The 12,755-nt window shown below is 31.5% G+C and overlaps 1 protein-coding gene across 1 annotated transcript in view; it reads left to right on the top strand.

Annotated features, from left to right (window-relative positions):
- Positions 1–12,755, top strand: part of LOC129946008 (ankyrin-3-like) — a 46,300-nt gene that overhangs the window by 15,867 nt on the left and 17,678 nt on the right. The window contains exon 2 of the mRNA XM_056056012.1: positions 11,053–11,154. Within this exon, the coding sequence (XP_055911987.1) occupies positions 11,053–11,154 (102 nt within the window). The remainder of the gene's footprint in view (positions 1–11,052; positions 11,155–12,755) is intronic.

Here is a 12,755-nt window from a genome sequence, read left to right as displayed (position 1 = left end):
GAGATGTGTTGTGTGTGTTCATACACCTAGGATACCTTTTTCGTCGTCCATATCTTAAGAAACAGCTGAGATATCCACCTCAAATACATTTTGTTTAAAACCTAATAACACTAAAAATAGTTAAGTCATAGCTTTTTTATTAAAATTATAAAGATTGATTATATTTCGCTCGCAGTTAAGAAGCACTATTAAGTCATCATCACAGATCCAAGAAGCGGTGCGGCATAAAATTCAATCGCACAAGTTCGCCTCTCATTTTGAAAACCTCAGATATTATTTTTTGATTGAAATCAATTTTAAAATAATTTGTTTCAAGAATGCTATTATGTGGCACTATGAACTGAAGAAGTTGCTTGTGAGATGCATCGAGTGTACATTTTCCATCAGCCTTAGAGATGAATTATGCAAGATATCTTTGACATTTTTCCATTACAAGATTGAACGTTTAGAATAAAATCCATTCCACATTAATTTGCCAATTCCTTCAACTTCTTGAACCAAACAATTTTTTTCTGAATAATATTCATCGCAATCACTTAAGGTTTTCTGTCATCACCCATAGTAAAGAGTTTTAAAAGAAAGTCGATGTGCAGCCCATGTGCTTTGATGAAAATTGGTGATAATTGAATAATTATCATGTAGTTTGGTGTATTTTTGGAAGTTTGAAACATACGTAGAATCTTAATAGATTTTTTACCGATTCATATTTTCTGAAGGCCCAAACTTGTACAGTATCAATATACGTTTTGCTACTGTAGTAAACACTTTGTAATTCACGCTACTTGAAATTAATTCGTTAGCAAAACAGTTTCGCTTTGATCAATTTGTTTTTAAAATGGCTTTCCATATTCAGGTTGCTTGTAAAAAGCACATTCAAGTATTTATGTATGTACATGCTTCACAACTTCGTTAGGTTCATGGTTTAAATGGACTTTACTTTTTCATTTCTACCTAATCCACCATTGCCTTCGATTTGTTTAAATTGACCGTTAGATTCCACAACATGAAGTATACTTCGAGACGGTTGATCATTAGTTCTAGCGTTTCTGGAGAGTAAGCAAAAAGAACAACATCGTCTGCAAATAGAATCTCCAGCAAACTCTTATCCTCCCGATAAATCATCAATGAAATCACCAATAAGCAAAGAAAACAAATGAGGACTCAAGGGGCATCCCTGTTTTACACCCATTGATGTTTCAAACGAGTCTGATATGACGAACGAAGTCGCTTTTTTCCCATCATACAGATCCTTATCATTCTTCCATAACTTTTTGATCCTTTGCTGTTGAGCTTGCGAACAAGGCTTTTCTATCGATTGTATCGAATGCAGCCTTGAAAACTTGAACAAAATGGTCATAAAGTTTTTTTTCCTGGTCCTTAATTTGTCAAAATGAATATAGTGTCGCTACAAAAGCTTCAATGGCAATCTTTAAGTACTTTGTTATGTTCTATCCAAATAGCTAAGTCTTCGTTTAGGATTGTTAGAAAAAGTTCATACAAATTATTTAACAAGGATATTCCACTGTACTTTTCTGGATCAATCGCTTTCTTTAAGTTATTTGGTATGATTCCAGTTGTTAGCATATATTTTTTTTTTACCACGGTAAGTTTTTGAATGAGTTCATTACTTCCTTATTTAAAAAAACTAAACCGTGATCCTATCAACTCCTGAAGCATTTCTATCTCTGAGTTTACTTTTTGCTAAACATAATTCTTCTTCAAAAATATCTGCATCCAAAATATCGTTCTCAAAAGAGGGCATCGCATAATAAATCATTGGTGCATCGTTTGTTGGTTTCAAAGTTTTTGAAAGTGATCTTTTAATACATTGGAAGATAGTTTAACATTGATTTTTAAGTTTTTTTTCCCCATTGAGGTTTCTTAAGGTTTTTTCAGAATTTCATTTTATACATTGTAAGATAGTTTTACCCTGATTTCTAATTTTTTTTCCATTCGGGGTTCTTAAGTTTTTTCAAAATTTCTTCGAGTTTTTGCAATGAGTCAGTTGTAAAATGTTGTGAATTAAAAAAATAATCAAGTTCGTAGTTTTTTTTTTATAAATAAGATAAAATCTAAAAAAGAGTGCCATATATTTAAATTGGTTGCCGTCACGCCAAAAACTAGGGGAATATTTAGGGGTTTGTTTTATTTTCACAAAAACACATTTTAAGCTCACGACTCCTTTATTATAAGCCGAAATAACTATTGATTTTGAGTAATCGTTTTCCAAAATACATATTACTTTTTTACTATATCAAAGATGATGACAAAATTTATTTATTTATTTAATGAAATAATAAATTCATTCCCAATCTGAGTCGATTTTTTTTCTTTTTGTTCAAAAATCGTATCCCGGAAAATAATTCTCTTGTTACGGCTTTGGCAGCCCCTGACTTTATACACAAGGTACAAATTTTGTGACAACAATTATCAATGGGCCGGTTCAGACGACATAAGGAACTTGAAAGTAAGGCAAGTTTCTAGTATCTGATTGGCTAGCTGCCAAAAACTTGCTTTGTCAACTTTATTGAAAAGTTGACTGGAAAGTTAGCCAAGAAAAATATCCTTTACTATTAATTCAAGTCAACTTAAATCAAAATGAAAATAGATCATTTTTTTTTTCATTAAACTATATATTGAACTTTATTGCCCTATAATTTATTTATTTTCTGCACAATTCCATTTGTTTTAAAGTTATCCTTGAACAATTGGAGGGGAGAAATATTTATTTATTTACAACTAGCTGGTTTTTTCCGGCTTCATCTGGAAGATACTATTTTATATATAAAAAAAATGAGGATGAAAAAACTACTATCTTCTTATATTGTCCCTTTTTAATTTATTAATTTATATATTGTCTCTAAACATATTTCTATTACGATTTTAATACTTCTTTGCTAAAAATATTGGCTTTTATTTGGTAACTAGCATAAACATATAGATTTTTTGCCGAGCTTACACGTGAGCAAGCAGCATTAAATTGTCCGTTTGTAAAACAGGGATTTTTAATGTCAAGTCCTCCAACCTTCAGTTTCTGTCCCTGTACCTTATTTATAGACATATCAAAACAAATCTTTATAGGAAATCGTACTCGTTTAAATTCCAATGGGTATTTGTTTGTAATCATATCCTGGGAATGAAAACGACTTGACCTTGGGCTGAGCCGGAAAAAATGTTAGCTTCAATCACGTACCTCTACATAGTTACTATCCGTAATCAAGTGCCATTGCATAAGTTCGGTGCATTTAAATTCCTCATAAGTATTATTGGAGCCCCAATTTTTAAGTCCAGTTTATGTGGAGGAAGTCCTGATGTATTCAAAGAATTCAAAAATTCTTGATCAGTCTGAAACAATGTATTATTTATGCTTGTAACAGAATCGTTTTTAGGTGATAAAACCGCTCGTTCGGTTTTCTCTGAAATTTGGGAGACTTGCGGGTAAACATTAGCTATTAAATTGTCTTGTCCAGTGACGCTTGTTGCAAATGTTAGTTCTATTAGAACTTCACCATCATTATTTAAAATATTTCCATTTCCAATATCCAAAAGAGTTCTTGAAAATTGTGCTGCGTTATTATCATCCAAATGTACGCGCATATTTCTGGTCAATCTTAAAAGTATGACAGAAGCCCACAAAAACGACGATTTTAGCAAGCATTTATTTCATCACTTTTTGTACCTCTTGGCACAACTCGCAATGCTTGCCGAAAATCACCAGCGAACTGTATCACAACACCTCGGACCATCGGACGTTTATCAGCTCAGCTCTAAAATCTCTAAATGTACGATCCAAAGCTCCAGGCTCTCCTTTATTTACCATTATCGATTCGTCCCACACAATAAACGTCGTTTCTTTAAGCACTTTACCTAGTGAGCTTTGTTTCGAGATACTACAAAATGGACGCTTTTGGCTTTGCAAATCTAAAGGCAATTTGAAACTTGCGTGAGCGGTTTTAGATTCTGTAGTAATGTTGCAGCAGTCCCAGATGATGCTACTGCTAATGCAATTTTTCCTTGCATTCTAAATTAAGCAAGCAAAAGATTGATCAAGAACGTTTGTCCAGTCCCGCCAGGTACTATATAATCAATCACGTTGTCGATTATAGTGTTTTGTGCAAGTCGCTGGTCGTCGGTTAATTTTTGTCCATTTTCTTCAGCGGAAATTGAAAGTTGGTTGGCATCATACGTTGTTTCTGAAAGATAATCCCTGTCCTGAAGAAAGAAGAAAAAATTCGTCACGTTGTTAAATCCGTGTAGAAGATTCCATACCAAAGTTAGTCATCATTTTTCCTGATATTTTTAGAAGTTGATCTTCAACTAATATTAATGTCTCATTCAAAATTTGTGCCGTGATTGCTAATTCCCGGTTGTTCAAGTCATGAAGGACTTGAAGCTGCCTGAGGAGTGTTTTGTTGACAATAATGTTTTTGATAGTTTTTGTACGATGAACTGAAGTTATAGGTTAGTGAAGTTTATGACACTTGAAAACTAACTGCCTTTGTCAAAATTTACGTTCAAAGAAATTTTGTTGACTGCAAATGAAGTCCCTTATGTTATCTTTATTTCAAAATATCCTGATAGAAGATAGATGCATTTCATTTTTATAAGTTAGGAAAAACTAAACTAAATGTATTTTCAATACCTGTTCTGTTATTAAAGTAAATAGAGACAAAAGTTCAGTTGGCCAAGTTCCGATACTAAATCCTTTTGAAAATGACTTAAATATATTGGAAAAGCTTGAAATACATTTTATTTGTAGGACCTGTGAAGCTTTATATAATTATCATTCAGGCATCACCCCTTTAATAGCTATTTTTGTTTGGAAAAATGTAATGCACAAGCACATAAATTGACTAGGTTATGCAAATATTGCAAAGGTCGATGATGTTTTTATGAAATTGTTAAATATACGGCTTCAATTGTATATCCTAATTTATCCGTCTATTGAAATCTAAGGAAAGAAATAAATAAGCAAAATAAGGTAATACTTAGTGGAAACATTTTATTGTCATTTCATCGTTACACTATTGTGGCAAAACCTAATTGCAACACAATCTAAGTCGTACAGCTAAATGTTTTGCTTGAATACAAATATTCCTATATATTTCTATGACGACCGCTTTCAACTTCTATTATTTTAATAAGCTTTATTTTTTATAAAAAAAATTCATAACTAGCAGTTATTTGACATGTAAATGGTTGTCAAATTATTTTTAAACATGCGACAAAAATTATTATTTCCACCTAAGACCTAAAAAACCTTTCTCTACTGTTCCTTTTTATGAAATGCAAATTCTATTTACATATTTTTATTTATGTTTGTTGTTTCTTGAGGGAAAATTTAAATTAATATTATTATGAGTAAATTAAGGTAATGGAAATAAATGGTCATCCATTTTTGATAACAATAAAATAAAAATTAAATGTCTTACGAGCTAAATTCATATTTTTTCATAACCTTCTTTCTTAAATCCAAGCATCCAAGAGAATGTTGTACCCTTGGCATGATGGTTAGTGCGTTGGACTTTCATGCCAGAGCTCTTGGGTTCAAACTTCAAACCCTACGCACATGCAGGGTTTAAAACCAAGAGCTCTAAAGATATTTTTTCAATAGTAATACCTTTTACGAGGAATTGACTAAACCTCCATGAGTAATTCTTGTCATGAAAAGTGATTTTTAAAATTAGCCGTTTAGATTCGGCTAAAACGGTAGGTCCCCTTCATCTCTGGCAACAATAATCGCACACAGAAATAGTTTAGAGTTGTAAGTCAATAGGCCTTAGTTCTCAACAGAATACTTACATAATGCACATAAATAGGTTTCCGAGTTAGTGAGACTTTTTAACCGAATTTTTTTGACCAAAGAGCAATCTTATAAAAGGTGAGCTAATTTACTAATCCACACAAGTCCACTTGCTACATATGTGTTTTGAAATAATCAATTTATTGGTTTTACTTTTTCAATATATTAAAAAAACTTTACAAATTAAAATTATGTACATACAGCTATGGACAGAGAAATAGCACACTCTTTTTTATTATTATTTATCATAAAATTATGTTGTTTTGTATTTATACATACAATTACTAAATATTCTTATAGAAAGTGAACAAAAAGCCAAACTTATTAAATAATAAATTAAAATAATTTCCTTAGTTATGTGGAAAATCAAAAAAACCTTTGACTACGTATTTTATCCTTGACGTTGAAAAATTAAATTTTACTGAAGAAAACAAAAAATTTCCAACAAGTTCTATACTAGTATGTATTTAGTTGATTGACCAACATTTTTTAACATTGGCTCTCGTCTTCGAGATACACTTTCCACTAAATTTTGTCACTTAATCTGGGGAATGAAATTCCACGCTGGATTTTAGAATTTTTGCTGTCGGATCTTAAAGTATGCTTTGGAATGTAGGCTTTACCTCTTGGGAGAAGTAAAAACGTTTTTCCGTCAGGTCCGATACGGTTTATCGGTCTATACGACTCTTTTCCAAAAGTGTATGTATATATTTCCTCAGGTGAGTTTTCGTGAAATCAATAGAGCGGTTTTTTCAGTCGAAATGTTTAAGTTGAATTCTTCGTTAATTTTGGTCATGATGATGTTTGGAATGAATAAAATGCGTCGATTTTACATTTTCTTACTATGCGATGGTCTTATCAACACACGTAGAAGTTTTTCGGAAAAGTGGCACTCAAGAGGATATGAATAACCTTAAGATGATTAGACACAGTGCGAGCATGCATAGTATTAAAAAGAAGATACCGATGCACATTGCTTTTGAATGTCTGCAGATTGTAGTGAAGGGGAAATATTAAGTCTGGTAAGGCATTCCACATTCGTGTAGTGCGACTAAAAAAAAGAATCTCTGTACTTTACAGTACGACCAAAATTGGGCTTAAGTGTAAACTGGTGAGCATTTCTAGAAGAAAGGGTATTACGGTTGAATTGTTTGTGGGGAATAATGCACCTGGCTATTTCAATAGAGCATTTTTATGAAAATAACGACAAAATAAGACGGTGCTCAATAGATACAAAAGTTTCAGTTAAACAACGCTCACATACTATTCTTAGAGTTCTCTTTTGAATTATGGATGTCCAAAAGACTCATTTGGTTTAGTGGGTTATTGGAACACCTGCCCAGATATGGGAATTGTCAGATCAAAAGGGGCAAAATACTTCTCACATCGACCGAAAAAACCTAAAAACTTAGCAAGGTTTTTGGAACTGTAAGCTGAAGTGTAAAAAAAAAGCTTCTCAATCTCCTTGATGCAAGTACCTTTTGTTACAGTAGGCAGCATTGAGTTTTCAAAGCATTAAATTCTACACGGTTTTTGATTCCCCATTAGACAATGCTATCAAAATCAGAATTTAATGAGTTTATCATACGATTTTGTTGATAGTCCACATCCGAGGGACAAAGTCAGGAAAATCAGGAAGTGTCATCGGCGAAACAATTTAGTTGGTTAGAAGTTTCAGATAAAAGATCATCATAAAAATAAGAAAGAGTGCTGGAGACAAAACGGTGCCCTGAGGCATACCATCGTTTCAACAATTGGAAAAATTTGCTGGTTTTGGCCCATATTTTGAATCAACCTTCGTAAAACAATCAAAGCCAACAAGATTTTTTGCGTAACTAATGAAAATATATGACATACAATATGAGTGGACTATTTGTCAGGCAACAACAAAAACTCAACATTTTTAATTGTTTCAATTGCTGAAAACAATATTACAAAAAAACTATAAAGAAAAGTTGGTTTCAATTTTTGATCCATTAGATGTGATATTTCTCTGTCCATGGCTGTATTTACGAACTAGCAATGCATTTTTAATCAACATCCCCTTGAATAAGTATAAATAATATATATAAAATATATGTAGGCAGGTACTCGCCCTTTAACAACACTTCACCACCTTTTGTGGGACATCGCACAAAAGGATTATTGAGTGTTTGTGTTTCGTAATGAAAATATATGCGAAGTACATATAAACGTTGCGTTGACATGGAACAGCTGAAGTAAACAAAATTTACTTCCCGCATCCGGATATTCAAGTGGAAGCCAAAAAAAACGAGGGTGGTATCTTGATGCTCTTGAATAAAAGTTGAATGACGACAAGGGATGAATAGAATGTTTGGATTAAATACTAATACAGACGTTTTGCTTTGCCGATAAAAATACAATTATGTACAATATTTCCTTCCTCCACAAGGGGTACATAATTTCTAACAGAAGGTGTAGAGATTTAGGGACTAAATTTGTTTCAAAAATTTAAACTTCGAGACTGAATTAAGGTTTTTCAATAAAACTAAAGCACTGCAACTTTTCGAATATGTACATGCAGCATTAACTTTATGTAAGGATATCATATAAATCAATAATGTGCCTTAAGTAAGAATTTGTTACAGTTCGTCATATTAATAGAATTTAAGGGCGTGTTCTATAACAAACTGTGTTAATCAATAGTAGGTATGCTTTGCAGATTGTTCAGGGTCTTGTCGGTAAAATTAGCCCTCTTCTTCGTTATGGAATTAGACTGACGTTGACGTTGGAGGAGATAAAAATAACAATTTCGAAGCGATTCATCCGTGAACTTATGTGCAAAAATACCAAATGCGAGAAAAGTTAAAAAAAAAGTCTTATAATGAAACAAGGTCATCTTTAAAAACTTTCACAATTTAAAGTTTAAGGGAAATCAGAAATGTATCTTACCGAAGTATTGTTAAAAAAAAGTAAGTTCACTTGTTGAAGGAAAAGAACTTTAAATTATTAAATAAACGAACGAAAACAGAAATTTCCGAGCTTATGTCATCGAGCTTTGGATTTTTATAGAAATTTAACAATACCTACCCGTACTTTGTTGGAAAATCTATCAATAGTATAGCAGGATTTTACACCATTAACAAAAGCAATATTCGCAGTATGGATACTACCGATAAAAGTGTTCGTTGAGTAGTTGTGCATTTGGAATTATGTGTTTTCCATTGGGGAAACTAAATCAATCTGTTCCTGTTGATGTTACTTAGTTTTGTTAATAAAAACGGACTAACTGGGCTTATTTTGTAATAGGAAACAACAAAAAAAATTAAGTTTTGATATGTTTCCACCAACGGCTTATCTCAGTTAAGATCAAATAAATCTTTTCTTGTTATTCCACCACACAAGAAGATGATTTAGTTTGGCAGCGCTTTCTAAGAAGTGAAAAAGTTTGATTCGTGTTAAACAATGAAGAACTGAATAGTTCAGCACCATATAAGAATATGCTACCTAATGTATGTGCATTTTTTTTTTAAATTTTATTAATACAAAATTATATTTTTTTTACACTGACTTGCAGATAAACAAACCATAAAGAATTATCTGTAAAAGCAATTCCTCTAGACAGGTTTTTTCTTCAGAAATTTTCCGATGGCCAAGTGGAATCGGGTCGAATCAAGCTCATTTCAACTCGATTCAGGTATACATAGATTTGAGGCGAGCTACAACACCACATGTCTACAAACCCCCTCCTTAAAGCAATTTTTAATTTATCTTTTTTTTAGAATCTTAATTTCCAGATGTTTCCTTCACATTTTTAAATACAAAAATCTGGCTACTGCCGATTTGTTTTATTGGGAATTTTCTACTATGCTATTTATATAATGCCAAAAAACACGGGCAATAAATAAATAACTTAGGTCCCGTTTTCCACTTTAGTAGTAGCTGTGAATTAAACCTAAAGTCAGAGTCAATTAATTTGGAGAAAACTCATGAAGCAGCAGTTTTTCATATTTTTGCATCACTGCTAAATAATCGCATTATTCGTTGGAACAGCATAAGGGGCATTTCATTTTAAAAATCAAGGAATTTATCCAAAGCCAATAAAATATCCGTGGCGTGAATAGTACCTAGATCCTATATAAAAGAGTTAAGGGTTAAATTCCACCCTGTGTTAACTTTAAGTTTTTTCGTGGATAGAGCCTCTCGTAAAGAATTGATAAATATTTTGGTCTTGTCATTTCTGAAATATTAGCAGAAAATCAAGAATTTAATGACAAAAATAGGTCAAGTGCTTTTTGGTAAGAACTATAGATAAGAATGAGACGAGGTGACAGAATACTATAAATGGCCACTGAACTGTAGATATTAAAACAAAATTAAGCGCCCTTGTACATGCAGTGGCGCACGGCTTATCGGACACATAAATTATATATTTTCGCAATGCATTTCCTCGAAGAAAATGTGTGGAGAATGTAAAAAGTGATAAATATTTTATAAGACATTTAATCCCATTTTTATTTTAAACAAGCCAAACTTAATATATGGTACTTACATAGTTGCGAATTTTTTGGATTTCCCTTTCTAAAGAAATGTCGTTTTAAAATATTGATGTTAGCCATTCAATATATTTTATCCTCCACAAAAGTTTAGTTCCGATCACCAGAACTTCCATCACATCATCATACCTTAACCAACCAACCAACCAACCAACCAACCAACCCCCATCGCTTGTTTTATGTCTGATGGTTAACTAACAATACAAAAATATGTAGTTCCACCCTATTCCAAGAAGACGTACGAGTAGAATGTATTATAAGTTCATAAGAAAATTTAAAGCACGGCAACGAAACCAATTTTCGATCCACTGTATAATATTTTATGCATGTCTGAATTTCACAATGATTTTATCGTGAGTGCAAAATATTTGGTTTTTATTCCCGACAGATTTTCAATTAGAATTATTAAACTCTGAAATTATGAACTATTTTCACAATATTGAAGCAAATTCTATCTAAATTGCCTTTTTATTTTTATTACTGATATCCAAAACTTAAGAATACGGAACCTCAGGAAAAAAATCGATGTTTTCACATTTTTTCTTTTTAATATCGAAGATATACTTGAATCTAAAAGAAAATAAATAATAAGATACGTTAAAAATAATGTGTTCTACCTTCTAAACTGTTTTGTCTATTATTTTAAAAAATATTTTGTACATATTTTTAAAGGAATTTTTCGTATTTGTGATAAATTTTTAACTTTAAATCATAATTTGTTTCTTATTCTAGGGTGATGGAAATACTTCATTCTTGCGTTCAGCACGAGCCGGTAATTTGGAAAAAGTGTTGGAACACTTGAAAAATAACATCGACATAAACACTTGTAATACTGTAAGTATAAATAGGCGCAAACAACATTTAAATATGCATATATTAAAGTCAAGCCTTGCTCATTTGCATTAAATATCAAACTGTTACAAAACATAGAATTCAGAAAGGATTATATTAATGTGGCTGTTTTGAAAAGAACATGAATGTTTACAAATAATAATTTACTGACGAAAAATATCTCTTTCCTTAGGGTGAACAACCATTTTAAAAAATGGACAGACGGACATAATCAGGGACCCATTTATTTTGACGTCTCGAGTTCGATTTTTACGAATGCACTACTTGCTATATTATGTAGTTCATATATGTCTCTAGTTAAAATAACTAAGATTATTCGTAAAGAGTGTGTTTCTAGATGTCCGATTTGCAAAAAGAAATAAAACAGGTGGGGGTCAAAATATTGTATAGACACGGTGACCATATTTTCTGAGACAAAATAATGAACAGTACCCGAAAAATAGAAATAAATATAATATAATATAAATAAATTAATAAATGTAGTATTATTAGGGTTATTTATAAAATAAACAAAAAAGGAACATTAATCGATAATAAACAAAACAAACATAAAAATAGAATAGATTCTTTCAGTCTCTTACTTATTAACAAAACAAAAATAAATAAAACCCTCAAACTCTTTTATATCATAACTTGCTAGTCAAACAACTTTGACATAAACAATATATTAATGGTGTTAAAATAAGTACTTTTCAGCAGAGTTGACTGCAGTCTGCAGTCTCTTGGGTGATGCATTCAATTAAGTCGCAGCTAATTAACTAATTTTTAGAATGTAAGTTAATACTGCGACTGGGAAATTTAACTGCAAAAAAAACAGTCAGCAGTCAGTACTTACTTTCTGACTTGGTAGTTAAAAGCAGTTAAAAGCAGTTAATTGGCTAAAAGTTAACTAGCTGCAGTTCTTTTAACTGGTTTTAGTCTTTTTAGTCAGTACAAATTTTTTTGTACTGTAGTATTAAAAGTTTTAGTCAGTAAGTCTTAAGTCAAGTAACTTTTTTTTTAGTACCTTAGTTACTCGTAGTATTAGAGTTAAAGAAAAAGAGTCTAATTATTGTTTTAACTGCAGTCCCAAAAAGACTGCAGTTTTTACAACTCTGCTTTTCGGAAGAATATTTTTTTTAATTAGTTCTGACTTTCCTATTAAATAATTCTTAAATTCGATGCAATTAAATTCAAAATTGCATTTGCAAATTGAAATAGACGTTTGTCCATACATTGTTTAAAATTGAGAAAACAATCTCTGTACGGGCATTACACCCAGGAAGGCATAAACAAATCTCTATGATTTTTGAAATATTTTCATACTGTATCATTTTTTTATTGAAAAACTTAAAAATTACGGCCCACTTATTTGACTCTCCTTCCATTCAATAATTTTTTCTGAAGAAACATAATTTTTTACCCATGATAATAATATACTTAGAAGTTCGTTTGTTTTGATTTTAAGATTTTTTTTTTATATTGCAATGACTGGTTATTTTAGAGTAGACTATAGTAATGTTCGTGGGCTAAGATCGATTTTTCTGTCTGTATACATCCACATTAATTCTAACAGACCAGCTGTTTTGGCATTGAGTGAAACC

The sequence above is a fragment of the Eupeodes corollae genome, chromosome 2, assembly GCF_945859685.1.
Source record: "Eupeodes corollae chromosome 2, idEupCoro1.1, whole genome shotgun sequence".
Classification (NCBI taxonomy): Eukaryota; Metazoa; Arthropoda; class Insecta; order Diptera; family Syrphidae; genus Eupeodes; species Eupeodes corollae.
Note: the sequence above shows the minus strand (reverse complement) of the source record. Positions and strands in the feature narration are given on the sequence as shown.